The sequence below is a fragment of the Natrix helvetica genome (assembly GCF_964273705.1).
Source record: "Natrix helvetica genome assembly, chromosome: 7".
Taxonomy (NCBI): Eukaryota; Metazoa; Chordata; class Lepidosauria; order Squamata; family Natricidae; genus Natrix; species Natrix helvetica.
Window position 1 is genome coordinate 11,561,108 of NC_138558.1, and position 18,280 is coordinate 11,579,387.

At 43.4% G+C, this 18,280-nt stretch overlaps 1 protein-coding gene across 1 annotated transcript; it reads right to left on the bottom strand.

Moving 5' to 3' along the window:
• Nucleotides 1-1,029: 1,029 nt before the first annotated feature.
• On the bottom strand, nt 1,030-18,070 carry LOC309395519 (placenta-specific gene 8 protein-like). The gene is made up of 5 exons (XM_081959837.1): nt 17,980-18,070; nt 10,351-10,481; nt 7,583-7,707; nt 1,871-1,975; nt 1,030-1,289 (listed from the first exon to the last, which is right to left on the bottom strand). The coding sequence occupies exons 2-4, from the start codon at nt 10,451-10,453 to the stop codon at nt 1,871-1,873; spliced, it is 333 nt and encodes a 110-aa protein (XP_081815963.1). The 5' UTR covers nt 10,454-10,481; nt 17,980-18,070; the 3' UTR covers nt 1,030-1,289.
• Between the last annotated feature and the right edge of the window lie 210 nt (nt 18,071-18,280).

Here is an 18,280-nt window from a genome sequence, read left to right on the forward strand (position 1 = left end):
CATTTCTCTCTCACATACACACAGCTGGATAAAACTATATAAAAATCTAGCCCAGCTTCACTGATTACAAGTTTGAAAAGGCAACGTGGCTCCACCTGCAATCAAACTACACTTGGGGAGGGAGAGCACAAGCGAGCACTGAGGAGACCACAGGAGGAGGCAGGAAGCCAGGCAAAGAGCCATGCTGTAGTACACACACTTCCCCCCAGCCTCTTTCTTTTGGAAGGCTCGGCTCCCCTTTGGCTTCTCTGCCTCTCCTCTCACCCCAGCCTGACAGCAGGAGGTGGTGGGTGGGCTTTATTGTGTTCCAGGCATTTCCCACCCAGACAGCAGGCTGCATTTGCAATGGTGGAGGTGTTTGGGAAAGGCAGCAGGGGAATGGGGGGGGATGGCAGAGGAGCTGCTTTCAAGCCACTGGAAAAGATATCCAATCCAACTTTTGTGGGGGGGGGGGGTGTTTGAGAGTGAGTGAGAGAGGGAAGGGGTAGGAGAGATAGTCCAATCCAACTTGTGTGTATGTGTGTGTGTGTGTGTGTGTGTTTGAGAGAGGGGGAGGAAGGGAGAGAGGGAGGAAGGAGGGGAAGGAAAAGAAAAAGTAAGAAGGAGCAAAGGAGAAAAACAAATGCTGTCACTTTAAATTGGAACTGAGCATGCCTGGCTGTGGAATTCTGGGAGTTGAAGTCCACAAGTCTAAAAATATTTGAAACCCAGCACTGTGTCAGTGCCTCACCAGTCATAAACCTCACCGCACGTCACTGTTTTTGACTCTTTGCTCCGTGTGGCCTTGCAAAGCTAATTGCCAATTAGGTCTTTGACAGGGTTTCAAGGAAGATAAAGGTGGGCGCTTAGCCTTATCTCGAAAGACTTTGGCAGACTTCTGTTGGACTCTTTACAAACTATTTGTGACTCATTACGGGCTGTGAATGAACATAATTCACAGCTGTTGAAATAAAAAGAGGGTTTTGGGGACTAAGCGTGTGCTTTTTACTGTCTCAGGAAGCCTAGGACAGAACAGTTGGAACACCTAACTCCGGACAACAGTCTCCCACGTTATTCCTGGTTTTATTAAATAAGGCACAATTTGCTGAATAAAAATCACATCACTGACACGGTATAAATTATGATCTGTAAATCACTATGCAACGCTAAGCCCAAAGCAAGCAAGCCCTGTGGGAATCCTGCCAATGGTGAAAAAGGAGCATCTACGGTGAAGAACTTGCAGAAGATCTACTGAAGTCCTGAGAAGTTGAGCCATCCTTCTTCACGTTTCCTGCTTCGCTCTGACCAACCTAGCAGAAAAGGACAGGGATTTTACCAGAGAAATATAGTAAAGAAAAGGTATATTTAATTATTCATGTAATAAATGCAGCTAGAATTGTATTTGCACAAAATTGGAAAATGGAAAAAATTCCCTCAGAGGGAGAGGTAATTAAAAAAAGCTTAGACTGTACAGAAATGAATAGGTTAACATTGGCAATTAAAGAGAAGGAAGAAGTATTATAAGATATGGGGATGTTTTTAGCCATTGGATAGAAAATAAATATAGGCAAAAAGAAATAGAAAACTAAATAATTGGGGGAGGGGGGAATGTAGAATTATAGGGGAGGTGTTGAATGAAAAGGTAATTGAAATGTAAAGGCAAGATAAAAATAGATTAAAAACGATGCAACTGTTAAATATGATGACACAAAAACTGTCGCCAGATGACACACTGTGAGATTAATGATGTAAAAGAGGTGATGAAAGAATAAAATAAGAAAAACTTTTCAGGAAAATAAGAGAGGACAGGACAAGGATTACATTGGAGAATTGCTCATTTGTATTACCCAATCAACCCATCTGCACAGATAGTAAGTATTTGCAAACTTACCTAGAAAATCCCTAACTGCTTCCTCCTGTTGATATCTCTCTTGAGCTGGCAAAGGTTACAAGGACCACAGAAAGTTACCGTAAGACAGTCTGAGCAGATCGATCCCTGAGGAGCAAAGGAAAAAAAGAGAAAGAAATCACAATCCTGAGTGCAGCCCTACATTTTGAACTATGGTTTACCGTACACAAGCTAAACAATCCGAAAAGCTGGCTCTGAAGGTTTCTTTATCTGAAGGTGTCTCTCTTCCCCGTCATCATTTTAGGTGTGACTGATATTGTTTCTCTGTGAAACCCGCAAAAGGCACAGTCCAACCTCATTAAACTGGACAGATTGTAAGACAAAGCGGCTGATATGGGACATAATAGATACTTTGGAACAGGTTTCGAGTCAACACATCCCATAAACATCCCTGAAAGATGGACTGAGCAAGAAGGAACATGTTTGAAAGCTCTGAGATAAGCAAAGTATCACAACGGAAAGGAACACGTTGCAAATCTTGGCAGATAGCAAAAAGATCAAGCAGACCTGGACTAGGTTGGCTGAAAATTGGTTGAGGAAACCCAAACAACATGTCAGAAGTCTTGGACATTTAACAGAATAGCAGAGTGGGAAGGGAACTTGGAGGTCTTCTAGTCCAACCCCTGTTCAGGCAGGAAACCCTATACCAGTGATGGCGAACCTATGGCATGTGTGCCACAGATGGCACATGGAGCCATTTGTCAGGGCACGCGAGGCGTTGCCCTGTCAGCTGGCCAGTGCGCTTGCGCGCACTGGCCAGCTGAGTTCACCCTTTTTTAAAGCCATTTTTCGCCCTCCCCAGGCTCCAGAGGCTTTATAGGAGCCTGGGGAGGGCGAAAAGAGCCTCCCCCCCCCCGGAGGCCCTCTGGAGGCTTCATGAGCTTCCCTGAAGCTTCCGGAGCACAAAAAAACGGCCCTAGGGGCAAACTGGAAGTTTGGGAATGGACTTCCGGTTTGCTCGGAGAGTCGTTTTGAGCGCTCCGAAGGATTCAGGGAAGCCTCTTGAAGGTCCCTGAAGCCTTCGGAGTGCTTAAAACGACCCTCCAAGCTAACCGGAAGTGACTTCCAGTTTGCTCTGAGGGTCATTTTGACTGCTTCGGAGGCTTCAGGGAAACCTTCTGAAGGTCCCTGAAGCCTCCGGAGGGCTTCCGGGGGGGGGGAGGCTGTTTTCGCCCTCCCCATGCTCCTATAAAGTGTCTTGAGCCTGAGGAGGGCAAAAAAAGCATGCAAAAATGGGGGGGTCACACCTGTAGTGCACGCATGCGCACTGGGGGGTCGCACACTGCATTATGGGTGTGGCACACCAGCACACGACCCCCCTGTGCTCCCCCCACTTATGGCACGTGAGCCAAAAAAGGTTCGCCATCACTGCCCTATACCATTTCAGACAAATGGTTGTCCAATCTCATTGAAATGGAATGGAATAGAACAGAACAGAACAGAATAGGAAGTAGAATAGAGTAAAGTAGAGTAGAGTAGAATAGAATAGGAAGTAGAGTAGAGGAGAAGAGAAGAGAATAGGGAGTAGAGTAGAGTAGAGTAGAATAGAATTGAATTGAATTGAATAGGAAGTAGAGTAGAGTACAGTAGAGTAGAACAGAACGGAGAGAATAGAGTAGAATAACAGTTGGAAGGTACCTTGGAGGTCTTCTAGTCCAACCCCTTACTCAGGTGGGAAACCCTCTACCATTTCAGACAAATGGCTATCCAACCTCTTCTTAAAAGCTTCCAGTGTTGGAGCATCCACAACTTCAGGTCCTTTGGAGAATAGCTTCACCCCCTCTTCTTTGTGGCAGCCCCTCAAATATCGGGAAACTGCTATCATGTCACCCCTAGTCCTTCTTTTCATTTGGCTAATTCTCAACTGAGTCTGATCCCAGCATTCTCTCAGTGATTTCCTACACTCAGATCACAGCAAGCGCCCACCCCACTCAGATTCAGCTAGCCAAAATTATTGCTGGATAATTGTTTCTTAAACATCGTCAAACATCGCAAAGGTATTGATAAAATGAAACCAAAAGCAAAAGCAGGGAAAGAGACATGAACTACGAACAGGTCAAAGAACTCAATATGTTATCAGATAATAGATAACTCTGTTGATAGAAAACCATAGAGAACAAAGGTGGAAAGTAGGACGTCAAGCCATCCCTCTTCCACCATGCACTTTGTAAAGGAAATAACTTGGTAGGTGTCCAACAAAAAGGAAATAGCAACACGTTGCTTTATCTTCATGTTCCATAGTGCGTGTAAATCACTACATTGGGTGGAGCATGTTGTGCATATGTGTAGGGAGGAACAATCACCAGAGGAGTAACCATGACTTTGATACACCTGAAACTGAGAACTTTGAAACCTTTGAAACAAATGGGTGCCTCTCTCTTACAGTGGAAACATTTTGTAGTGTCTCATGATTGTTGTTGTTAGCTGCGAAGTCATGTCTAATCCATTGTGACCCCATGGATCACGTTCCTCTAGGCCTTCCTGTCCTCTACCATCCTCTGGAGTCCATTTAAGCTCATGCTGACTGCTTCAGTGACTCCATTCAGCCACCTCATTCTCTGCAGTTCCATTCTTCTTTTGGCCTCAGTCTTTCCCAGTATGAGGCTCTTCTCCAGTGAGTCCTTCCTTCTCATTTGGTGGCCAAAGTATTTGAGTTTCCTCTTCAGGATCTGGCCTTCTAAAGAGCAGTCAGGGTTAATCTCCTCTAGAACTGACCGGTTTGACCACCTTGCAGTCCAAGGGACTCGCAGGAGTCTTCTCCAACAACATGGTTCAAAGGCTTCAGTTCTTTGGTGCTCAGTCTTTCTTATGGTTCAAACTTCACAGCCATCCATTGCAACTGGGAAAACCTGAGCCTTAACTATACACACTTTTGTTGGCAGGGTGGTGTCTCCTCTTTTTAGTATGCTGTCTAGATTTGCCATCGCTTTCTTCCCCAGGAGCAAGCGTCTTTTCATTTCTTGTCTTCAGTCCCAATCTGTGGTGATCTTGGAGCCCAGGAAAATAAAATCTGTCACTACCTCCATTTCTTCCCCATCTATTTGCCAGGAATTGAGAGGGCCAGATGCTATGGTAGAGAGTCTTCACTTTCTTGTCAGAGTGAGGTTGGAGGGGACAGAAAATTGGAATACTTTGCCCTTCAATGCTACAAAGCCAAACAAAAGTGGAATAAGCTCGACTTCTTGTTCATCCTGTTGGTCTCAGTTCCTATGGAGCATTCCTTAGCCGTGGTCCGTAGTTAGAGACAGTAGTTCTAACAGGACATCTGCCCCCTTCTTCATATATCTCTAACCATCCCATTGTTGTCCCTCTTCTCTAAATACCAGTCAAGGAGTCTGTTCTGACCGAGGCTTCCCAAGAGCATGAAGCAACTCCCTGTCCCAACAAAAACCCCTTTTGTTAATTTACTGTGCATTCTGCTCATTCACATCCAGCAAAGTCTTTCAAGGGAGGATTTACAGTCACAGACCTTATCTGGTTTGGAGAGCTGGCAGGTCGATATCTGCAAAATTTGGCAAGAAGTCTCGGAGAGTCATGAACCAATTAAGCGAACTAATTGTCTCCTGCAAACTCCACTCCCCTTTCGCTCCTCTTTTATTTCCTCTGGGAGGGCCAGTCATCGTCCATCTGTGGCCTTACTCCCAAGTCGACCCCTGTTCTTTAGCTGTTCCCTTCGTCCGGCAAATCTGCGCATGCACCCACTGGGAACAGGCTCCAGCTGTTCATCTGCCTCACTGATGTTTGACTCTGAAGGCAGCCGATAACTATCAGACGGCCCTGGCCCCCTCTCTGCTCTGACACAGAGCCCTCATCAGAGCCTTCTCCAGACTCCAGGACTGGCCCATGTTCCTCTCCAACCTCCTCACTGTCCAAATCTATTGACAGCTCTGCTGGCGGGCCACAGCAGACTAGTTGCTTTGTTGCAGAATTTCATAACCAAGCTAGATAACATCATCAGTGCTTGGGTCATGAAATGCAAGAAAACAACCAAGGTTAGAGAACACCAAGGACCCCAAATTTCAACCCTTCAAATATTCTCTTTCATTGGTACCAATTTAAGAGCGTTGGCTGTCCAGACCTTCTTCCTTAGACTTTAAAGAAATTTGAGCACTAGGCTATCAACCAGCTTGATTTCTAGCCCTTCCCATATGTCAAGCACAGCAATTTTTCTCATTGTGTATAATTTTAATAAAACTACCCACAGGAATCTTTTACAAGCTAGGAAACAAGTGGCACCTTAAAGATAAATAATCCATGTGTCATTAAGTAAGCTGTTACGGATAAAAATACACTTCATCATGTAGGCAACAATGTACACAAATGTAAGCGCAAAACATACTTGTTAATCTTTAAGGGTGAAAGTTCATTGCTGTTTAACTTGAGTAACTTACAGTTCTGGTTCTCAAATAACATTCCAAATCAATCATTAAAACAATAATCAATCAATCAATCAATCAATCAATCAATCAATAAGAAAAGGTGTATTGTAATAAATGCGTCAGTTTTGAAAACAATACTTCTGGCCGTATCCTAAAGCATATCCTTGAGCTTTGAAGAATAAATAAACTAAAGTGCAAATTAAACTAAGTCCCTGAACTTTATGAGAAAGGGAAATGGCATGGTAAAGGAAATAGTAAGGACCTTTTTTTTGCTGAAAGCAGACAAAAATGAACTTAAGATTTATGGCTTTGGTGACTACGCGGGTTTTCCTGAAAATAAAACAGGGTCTTATTTTATTTTGACCCCTTAAATAAGCATTTGGCCTTATTTTCAGGAAGATCTTATTGTTTTATATCATAAATTCCATTTCCATTTCTGTATTCCATTTCTGTGTTTTCTAGGTGTCCAAAGTGTTAAAATATAAACATCATAAGCATATATGCGATAATATCAATTGCTATTAAAAAGTATACTATCTTCCATTATGATACGTAGAAATGGAACAATATGGAAAGAAGGGAGCCACAATGGAATTTTAGTGTGTGTGTGTGTGTGTATGCATGCATGTATATGTATATGTATATGTATATGTATATGTATATGTATATGTATATGTATATGTATATGTATATGTATATGTATATGTATATGTATATGTATATGTATATGTATATGTATGTACTGTATGTAGTCCTCGACTTACAGCCACTACTGCTCCCAAATTTTCTGCTGCTAAGCAAGGTAGCTGTTAAGTGAGTTTGCTCCATTTTACATCTTTTCTTACCACAGTTGTTAAGTGAATCGCTGCAGTTATTAAATTAGTAACACGGTTGTTAAGTGAGTTTGGCTTTCCCCATTGACTTTGCTGGTCAGAAGGTCGCAAAAGGGGAACTCATGACCCCAGGACACTGCAACCCTCATAAATATGAGCCAGTTGCCACGCGTATGAATTTGATGAACGTGACTGTGGAGACGTTACAATGAAAAGCGTCCATAAGTCACTTTTTTTTTTCAGGGCTGTTGTGACTTTGAAGGGTCACTAAAGGAATGGTTATAAGTCGAGGACTAGCTGTATTTTTCTTTCTCTCATTTTTCTTTTTTCTTATTCATTTTATCACCTTTCTTTTGCATCTAAACTTTTCTTTGTTTTTTGTTTTTGTCTTACTTTGCAAGAAAAAATGTTTTTTTTAAAAAAAATACAATCCATGGAAAAAAGAAGAAAAAGGGAAACATTGCAACGATCAATGAATTTACCGGAATCCTGTACGAAGTGCGATATCGTGTCCTCATGGCCACAGTTGGGCCACAGGAACAACACTCGTCCATGTCTTTGGCCACTATGCACCCCAGGCAACAATAGCAGAAGGCTCCGCATAGACCTAGGGAAGCAATCAAAGAAAACGTATCTTTATAACCTCAAGTGAAAGTAATAGCAATAGCGCTTAGACTTATATACTGCTTTACAGTGCTTCACAGCACTCTCAAAGCTGTTTACAGAGTCAGCCTATTGCCCCCAACAATCTAGGTCCTCATTTTACCTTTTGTGGCCCACCAGTGGCCAGCAGAGCTGGCAGCAGATTTGGGCAGTGAGGAGGTTTGGGAGGAACATGGGCCAATCCTGGAGTCTGGGGAAGGCTCTGACGAAGGCTCTGTGTCGGAGGCAGAGAGGGGGCCAGGGCTGTCCGACAGTTACCTTCGGATTCAGAGATCAGTGGGGCAGACGAACAGCTGGAGCCTGTTCCCAGTGTGCGCATGCGCAGAATTGCCAGACGAAGGGAACAGCTAAAGAACAGGGGTTGACTCGGGAGTAAGGCCACAAGTGGACGATGAATGGCTCCCCCAGAGGAAATAATAGAGGAGCAAAAGGGGAGTGGAGTTTGCAGGAGACAATTAGTTCGCTTAATTGGTTCGTGACTCTCCGAGACTCCTTGCCAAGTTTCACAGATATCGGCCTGTCAGCTCTCCAAGCCAGATAAGGTCTGTGACTGTAAATCCTTCCTTGAAAGACTTTGCTGGATGTGAATGAGCAGAATTCACAGTCAATTAATAAAAGGGTTTTTTGTAGGGACAAGGAGTTTGCTTCATGCTCTTGGGAAGCCTCGGTCAGAACATTACCCATCTTGGAAGGATGGAAAGCTGAGTCAACCTTGAGCCTGGTGAGATTCAAACTGCCAAATTGCAGGCAACTGGCAGTTAGCAGAAGTAGCCTGCAGTACTGCACTCTAACCACTGCGCCACATGCCTCAAAGGAAAGCTGCTCTGCTTGTTCTTAGAACAGAATTCTCCAAGCTGGTGTGTTCCAGAAGGGTGGGGACTACAAAATATGTAGACATGGCTAACAGCTCTAGCCATGATGTCTCAGAATTGGAAGTTGTCATTCCCACCCTTCCGGAAGACTCAACGTTGCAGAGGTTGTTAGATCGGGTAAGGGATAGGCATGCACAGGCTTAACAGTAACAACAGCTCTTTATTAAGTACAACAAGTGAGAACAATCGAGCGTAGGTTGAGTCTGACAGTAGTTGTTATAGGGAGCTGTCAGACCCTTCGACCAATAGGATGAAACCTCTGTTCCCGCCGGAACAGAGGACCTTGGTGGAAACCACTGTAGTTAGAGCAAGTATCTAACAGAAGCCATTTAGGGAAGCCTATTTAAAAGAACAATAGACTTTCATAATAGCCTCCCGTGAACCAGAAATTTCCAACTGCATTGTGTCACCGTTTTCTAGATCAACAAGGTGTACATGACTTAGAGCTCTTGCTTATTAATATCTGGAATTATTACATGTTAGCCAGAGGTGTGTCACCCTAATGGGTGTATTGCTTCAGAATTCTTACGTTGCAATCACCCAGGAGAAGATTTTGCAAGGAGGTATTATCCCACACTTCTTCATCAGCAGGATGGACTCTGTGTCCTTCTTACATGGTGACTAGGGAATTCTGGGAATTACCATATTTTTCAGATTATAAGATGCAACTGACTATAAGACATACCTAAATTTAGAAGAGGAAAACAAAAAAAAGAGGTTTTTGGCCTCCACGAGTCCCATTTTCAGCCTTTTTGAGGGCCTTTTTTCAGTCATTCTCTAGCCTTTTTTCTACCCATTTTTGAGGCTTTTGGCCCTTTTTTGATGCTTTTTTGGCCTGTTTTGGGGGCTTTTTCTCAGCCCATTTTTGAGGCTTTTTTCAGCCCATTTTCAAGGCTTTTTTTTCAAATGAGAGGAGAGGACTCGCTGGAAAAAACCCTGGTGTTGGGAGAGATGGAAAACCCATTTTTGAGGCTTTTTTCAGCCCATTGAGGCTTTTGGGGTCCATTTTTAGGCTTTCTTTGGCCCGTTTTTTAGGCTTTTGGGGGGTGGTTTTTTTGGCACAAAATGGGCCGAAAAAAGCCTCAAAAACAGGGCAAAGAAAGCCTCAAAAATGGGCCAAAAAAAAGGCCGGAAAAAGCCCCCCAAAAGCCCCCCAAATAGGCCAAAAATGGTCTGTGGGTGGGCGGGGCTTCAGCTATATTCGTTCTATTAGATGCACAGAAATTTTCATCCCCTTTTGGGAGACAAAAAAGTGCATCTTATAGTCCAAAAAATACGGTAAGTTCACACATCTTAAAGTTTTTAAAGTGGAAAAACAATGAGAGAAGATGGATAGACTCGGTGGGTATGAGTATGTTGTTGGAAGGACCTAGTTGAGGGGTGTCAAACTCTCATCACGTGACGTATTGGGACTTTCCCCCTCTTCGCTAAACCGGGCAGGGGTAGGACTAGCATGTGACGCATCTGGCCCACAGGCCGTGAGTTTGATACCCCTGACCTAGTTGGAGATAGTTTGCCCGGGAGAAAATCTATTTATGTGGCTGCTAAGGACTGACACTCCCTTAAGGACACCTAATTAATCAATTTAACTTGTTCTAAATTTCTGATTCCATCACACATGGATAGGAAATGAGTGTAGAAAGTCTTTGCTCATGGCTGGATCAACATTTAAAGGAAGAACAAGGATAAACTCCATCACGCAAGGATTCACTCACAGATGTTGCAATCATCGCCGCAGTCACAGAGCTCAGACTGCCACTCAAAACTCCTTGTGATAGTGTGACATTGTGGTTGAGTGACAATAGGGGACAACTCCATTGCACCACTTGTGGCGAGGTGCTCCAATCTAGTGGGAAAAAGTAAACACCCATTAAAGATTTGCCAAAATGCCATTGGGGCATTTACTATCAACCCAGATTTTCTGAGTAAACTTAGTAGCTAGGATAGGGATGACCAACTTGATGTCCCAGGATTGAAAACTGGCTTCTGAGACCTTGATTTGTGGTTAGTTTAATCTGGGGCTCTAAATGAGGTATGCTCCTTTTGAAGGAGTCAATATGCAATCTGGGAATTCTATTCTATTCTATTCTCTCTTTTTTTCTCTTCCCTCTCCTCTCCTCTCTTCTCTTCTCTTCTTTTCTCTCCTTTCCCCTTCCCTCCCCTCCCTTCTCTTCTTTTCTCCCTTCTCTTGTCTTCCCTCTCCTCTCCTCTCCTCTCCTCTCTTCTCTTCTCCCTTCTTTCCTCTCTTCTTCTCTCTCCTCTCTTCTCTTCTCTCCTCTCCTCTCCCCTCCCCTCTCTTCTCTTCTACTCTACCCTACCCTACTCAATACATCACTCTTGCTGGATCAACAGATAGAAGTCATGTCCAAGAGAACAACCAAGAGAACATGCCACACAAGTGTTCAAATAAATTGTTCCCCGCAGGAACTGGATCATCTACAGCCATAAAATTGTAAACACTGTAAAAGCAATCAAATTGGACATTATTCCATTCTCCACACCCTCTCTGGAATCATTCAACCTTCCCCCCAGCCTTGAGTTTGACACTCCTGCACTAGATGATTTAATTACTTCTTTTTCCTTGCTCTTTGGAAGGATGGGACCTTCCTCAGATTGAGTTCTTGGCTAGCATGGCTAAAGAGAATTTGATCCCTAACCTATGTGGAGATTCACCATATTAATTCTTCCTATTGTGACTTTAGGAATAGAAGAGCATTCCTCTTGGTGAATGTGTTATCAATTAGCACTCAGGCTACGTTCTTCTTTATTGCTAAAATGATTTGAACTTTATTGAACTTTATTATTTCTAGAACTAGTCTTCTTGTCGCAGCCTCTGTCTTCAATTTGGCTAAATAAGAAAGACCCAACTTCTTCATCCGAGTTCCTAATTTTCGATTGAGTTTCTGCTTTTTTCAGAAATGCTTTCTGTTTTGTTGTTTATGTTGAGGAGCACAGGACCGCCTTGTGATTAACCCGTGGGTTTCGGGGAAATGCGAAAAGTGCTGAGCTTTACTGGAAATCTTATGAAGTAGGCAGACTCAGGGAACAAACCCAATGCTATCTTGGTCCTACAAGTGCTTCCAAAAGATTGGAACAGCAAATAACTACTCCAGATCCTTTAATGGAAGAATCCTTGATTTTCTCCATGGAATTCCAGCGTTTTCCAGGACGCGGGATGAAAATTACTATGGGTATCTGGTTGCATGATCACTGTTGTTTAGTTGCCAAGTTGTGTCCTTGTGACCCAATGGATCACAGCACACCAATTCCGCCCCCCATCCTCTACTTTCTCCCTGAGTTTGCCAAATGTTCAGTACGCCGATGACCCTCTCTAACCATTTCCTCTTTTCCTGTCCCCTTCTCCTTTTGCTTTCCATCTCTCCCAATACCAGGGTCTTTTCCAGCGAGTCCTCTCTTCTCATTTGGAAGCCAACACATTTGTGCTTCCGCTTCTGTTGCGTGGTAGATATTAATCTCATGTAAGCCTTACAACATCTTCTGTGTTTTCAAAACACAGCAGCTTTGTCATTCTTGCTTCGTGAATATTTGAAGCATTGGTTGGAAAAGCCACTGAAAAGTTCCTCCAAAGCTGGCTCGGGGGCCACATATCAGAGGTGACATTCAGCAGGTTCTGATCAGTTGTGGAGAACCGGTAGCGGAAATTTTGAGTAGTTTGGAGAAGCGGTAAATACCACCTCTGACTGGCCCCGCCCCCATCTATTCTCTGCCTCCCGAGTCCCAGTTGATCAGGAAGGAATGGAGATATTGCACTAACCTTCCCCTGGAGTGGGGAGAGAATGGATATTTTACAATATCCTTCTCCTGCCACGCCCATCAAGCCACACCCACCAAGCCACGCCACACCCACCAAGCCACGCCACACCCACCAAGCCACGCCCACAGAACCAGCAGTAAAAAAAATTGAACCCCACCACTGCCACATATCCATCAGTCTATTGAATTGGACAACTTTGAGTGTTATAATCCGAACGATTAGGCAGTCGCCAGATTGTGGGAAACTCTTGCCAGTAACTGTAGTTGTGTAGCTCCTGACTTGCTTCATTTCATTTATTTTGGCATTGGATTTCCACATGCAAAGTATTGAGTAAGTGTGACTATTACGGGATATTTGGTCTGTCTCCAGCTGCTGTAGTGATCACACTGAGCTTCTGGGATGCTGTAGCCCAGGGGTGTCAAACTCGATTGTTTCTTGAGGACAAGACTCTTGAGCGCTGACAACATAAAAATTTATTCTGAACTTTTGCTTTTCTGACAGCTGATCTACAGTTCTGGGCTGTGTGCCTGCTTTACATTTCTTCATTTTTATTTTCAGAATTTCATTAAACTTTTGGAATAGTTTTGTCTGTTGCTCACCTTCGTGTTTTTTTTTTCCTTCCTGAAACTTACAACTGTCTTTATTACTCATGCCATGTCCTGTCCTGCTGGGAAGTTCTGCTTAGCACTGCTTTGACCTCATTAAAATCGTCTTTAGGAACAGCGCCCAATCTTTAAAGAATGACGCAAGGAAAAATTAGCCTCTTGATTGCCCTCTTACTCATGAAGCAAACAGAGTTAGGAATTGATCAAGGAGGATATTCGTAGTTCAGGGTTGAAATGAGGGCCCCTGGTGCTTTCTGAGTTTGGTTCTTCCCTTGCAGACATTTCATTACCAAACTAGGTAACATCATCAGTGCTAATAAGGTGTAGGGCCACAGGTGGCATGCAGACCCCTCTCTGCAGGCAGGTTGCCCCAGCTCAACTTCACTGCGATTTTGAGGTCCCTGCCGTGGGGTGATGTTATTTCTTAAAGAAAATAAGGCATCAATGTGTTCCAATGTTTGGTGACTCATAGGCCTCATAGGTGTGGTGTATTGAGTGCAATTTTCTTTTAGCTAAAGGAGAATATATTTTAGTAGGTACCGCATTTTTCGGAGTATAGTACATCACAAACAGTGTATAACATATGAAGAACGGTTGCAGGAACTGGGTATGTCTAGTTTAATAGAAAGAAGGACTAGGGGAGACATGATAGCAGTGTTCCAATATCTCAGGGGTTGCCACAAAGAAGAGGGAGTCAAACTATTCTCCAAGGCTCCTGAGGGTAGAACAAGAAGCAATGGGTGGAAACTAATCAAGGAGAGAAGCAACTTAGAACTGAGGAGAAATTTCCTGACAGCTAGAATGGTTAATAAGTGGAACAGCTTGCCTCTAGAAGTTGTGAATGCCCCAACACTGGAAGTCTTTAAGAAGATGTTGGATAGCCATTTGTCTGAAACGGTATAGGGTTTCCTGCCTAGGCAGGGGGTTGGACTAGAAGACCTCCAAGGTCCCTTCCAACTCTGCTATTGTATTGTATTATCTTCTGTATTGTTTGCTGTTTGCTGCAAGGAGGCAAATTGCTGGGAGGCAGATTTTTTTTCTCCTTGTTTTCCTCCCCCAATGCTAGGTTGTGTCTTATACTTCGGAGTGCCTTATCTTATACTCCAAAAAATACAGTAATTAATATATGAAATGTTGCATGGAACTTTGGGGGAAGAAATGGTGAACTGAAAACAGCTCTGTAGAATGAAGAGCAGGTGAGAAGCGAATTCCATTCCAGGCAAGGAAGGGACTTGAGATGCTCCAGACATTTGCTGCTCATGAAGAGACCACAAGATAGTGATCTCCAGCATTTTTTAAATGTTCCGGGAAAAGGGGGAATAGCCATTTTGCTCAAACCTTGGTTGATGCCTTTGAAAGGACACTATTTGTATAGTTCTTAATCATTTTCAGAAATTGCTTTTCAGTTATTTGGATCAAGAAGTTTTACAACACCGAGTGAGTTTCTCTCCATCCTTAGCCTAAGAAATGTTAATTAGAAGTTGAAGAACTTTATTTATTAAACCGCAAAAGGGTGATAAAACTTTGTTTAGGGTAGTTACCAATGGACTAAAGATCCAGATCAATTTGAAATAATATGGTGGGATTAATTGTAAAGAATTTTTCTCGTGAAAAAAATGCTTTCATTTTTAATTCCTTTAAATCAATGCTGATCTAATCTTTTGGATTAGCACTGATCATTGATGATGTTACCTACACAAGTTGGCTAATTGAACATCTGTAAGCCAACAAGCAAGAGATCACCATGGACTCCCCAGTTCAACCTTGAGTTACAGATACTCCCTCCTATTTGTTCTTTCAGTTTGAAGGACCATCCCACAAAATTAGCACCTGTAGACGCTTGCTGGCAGTCTTTCATTTGATGATGGGATTCACATTACATTTGTATTAAAATTACCTTCTGCATTTCTAAACCCACACCCATGCATTTAAAATGGCTTATGCAGATTTCATGCCGAGCTTATTTTTGTTGGTTTCTTGCTCATGACTTTTCTTCTCAAAGGATGATAGTAAATGTTCACCATCCTCTGCTCTCATCAATAACACCACACAGAAATCTCCAGACAGCAGCGAACACATTGAATTCCCACTGATTTCAACAGAGGGTGAAGCAGACACTTCATAGCAGGGGTGTCAAACTCAAGGCCCATGGGCCGCATCCAGCCCGCAATGTGGTTGGATCTGGCCCACAGGGCCATCCTGGAAAATTTAAGGGGCCGAAATGTGTTTGACAAGGTCTATCTAGTGCGAAGAGGAAGCATGCCAGCAGTTTGGGGAATGGTGTGAAGCTGGCCACGCCCACCCAATTGGCTACACCACTCAGTCAGTCATAGCCACCTGGCAGGGGATGGGTTGCTACCGGCATTACGCGCGTCGCTCGCGCACAAGCCAAACGCGCTCTCCGCGCACTTGCGTGTTTACACCTAAAAAGGTCTGTGCATACGCAGAATGTTAGAAAAGAGGGGGGGATTATATTTCTGCAATGGAGGCTGTTCTGTGCATGCTCAGAACCAAATGTGTAGATGCCGCTGCCGACAATAGAACCGGTTCGGGGGTGTGGGTGGCTGAGTTACTATCTACTCGGCTGAACCAGTTCGAACCGGTAGCAACCTACCTATGCCCCCCAGCCCCCCAAGACCAACACAGCCTGATGCGGCCCTCAATGAAATTGAGTTTGTCACCCCTGCTTTATAGCATCAGGGAATTAAAGCACTAATGTCGATGCTTTTTCAAAAGGCAACTGGACTTTGTTCTTCTTTGAAGACATTTCACTTCTCATCCAAGAAGCAGATTTCAGTTCTGACTAAATGGTGGAGGATGGAAGGATTTATATTCCTTGCAATCATCTGGTTGTTAGCACTCCTTGGGAAAAACCATGACCTGGATGACTGAGAATCTCCATAGACACTTAATGTCAATCATTTGCAGTTATGAAATTATCTTTGTTTACAATTTCTGGAACTTGGTGTAGGATTTTGAGGTGGAAAACCTGACAGGTGTATACCGTAAATCCTAAAATAAACTTAATACCATTTAAATGCACTCCCGCATGAATTCTCGCACATCTCACTTCTCACCCCAGAATAAAAATAGCACCTCTTCATCTACATCAGGGGTGTCAAACTCGATTTCATTGAGGCCGCATCACGGTTGTGTTTGACCTCGGGGGGGGGGGGAGAGACAGCATGGGCATGGCCAGCTTGATGTCAGTCGCATCAGGGGGCTAGCCTGTGGTGGTCTCAGCGCTCTGCCAGCAAAAATGGGCTCCCGAGTGCCGTTTTTGCCCGCAACAACCTCCTGCAGCCCTCTGCCAGTGAAAACGGAGTCTGGACGGGTGGTGTCTCCGTTTTCTCTGGCAGAGGCACCGTGGGCAGGGTCTTCCTAAAATAAATCCTAAAATAAACTTAATACAATCAAAATGCACGCCCGCATAAATTCTTGCACATCTTACTTCTCACCCCAGAATAAAAACTAGAAAAATCACACACCTCTTTACTTACATCAGAGGTGTCAAACTTGCATCAGGATTGTGTTTGACCTCAGGGGTGGGGTGAAGTGGGCAGCATGGGCGTGGCCAGCTTGATGTCACTCATGTCAGGGGGGAGCCTGTGGTGGTCTGAGTGCTCTGCCAGCAAAAACGGGCTCCCGAGCTCCGTTTTCGGCTGCAATGACCTCCTGCAGCCCTCTGCCAGTGAAAACTGAGTCTAGGAAGGTCACGCATGGATCCATTTTTGCTGGCAGGGGCACCGCGGGCAGGTTCTTTCCTGTTTCCAGGACAGTCCCAAGCACCCTGTGGGTTGGATCGGGGGGCCCAAGCCTTGAGTTTGACACCCCTGACCTACATAATGCAGTCCTGTCTATTTTGCATCATTAATCTAACTGCTGTGGTTGCTGCTAATGTACTAGGTGACACCCCCAGGGGCAAAAACCCGTCCACCTCAAGACTAAACAATTTTGTGAAAGAAGCCCAAGAAAGCTAGCATACAAGGTTGCTCAACTTTTTAGGTGCCAGGAAGCTCAACACAATTCACAGATAAAGCAATGCTGATATGCATTTTGTCCTCGTGGTAACCTCCAGAGCTAGTTATTATTAGAAGTTCAAACTCAAGATAAGCTCCAATATTTGCCTACTCTCTGTTCTCACCAGCACCATTAAAGGCTCAGCTTCAGATCATGAAGCAGACCTTGGAGGACAGATAGTTGGGGCATGGAAGCAAGCTTACCAGCTTTTAAACAAGTCCCTATTAAATCTAGGATATCTCATTTTCTAAGCGCACCAAAGATTTGAGTTCAGAGCCATTAAATTATACATGTGATACTCCCCCATAAAATATCCTTTCTACAGGCTTCTACCACATTTCCCCCCACCAATCTATAAGAAAGTTCTTTTTAATATTACTGTATTTAAATATACAATCTTTCTTGTCTCCATAGCACAGAGTGCAAAAATTCAAAAATCGGATATTTGCATCAGCTGAGTATATAGTCGCCACGATATCTTCGGGTACATAGGCAATCATTCAAAATCACTAAGATAGAGCAATCTCGTTCACTTCCTGTATTCCTATATTTCTGATGCACCTTTGGAAAACAGAAGATGAAAGATACAACTCAACAACAAAAAATTGTTTTTGCTAACGTTGAAGAATTAGCCGTCGTTCTTAGCCACTTCATTCATTTATGGAGCTCAAGATTGAAAACCCATAGGCACTCCCCTGGAAACAGACCTCATGAAATATGGTTTACTTCTAATTAAACCTGAGATTATTGTAAAATATCTCAAAATAGTTTGATTCAGGATTGTAGGTTAATAATTATCAACAAACCAATTTAAAAAGTATTGAAGCTTGTTGTCTAGAGCTAATTTCCACTGTTCTAAGTCAAAGATTATCTGGTTAGCATTTACCCCAATAAATTTAGTACTTTTGGAGTGATCAACTGGGGGAAAAAAACTTTACACATACCTTTCTGTTGTATTATCGCTCAAGGAGAAACTTCTTTCTCTAAAGACAAGCTAACCAATATGCCACCTGCACATGAAAAAGGCCAAAGTCCTTTGATGTGATGCTAAATCATGGAGTGCTGCTTATATTTGGGGAAGATAATTAATGGTTACTTTAATTGATCTTAACTTGATAATGCGCAAAAACAGTCATTAGTCCTGCATGTCAAAATAGTAAATTAGATGTTGAGGTGACTCTCCCTTGCATAATGACAAAAATGGAATTGGGTTGGTGTTACACTCAGTATGCTTTTGCACACCAG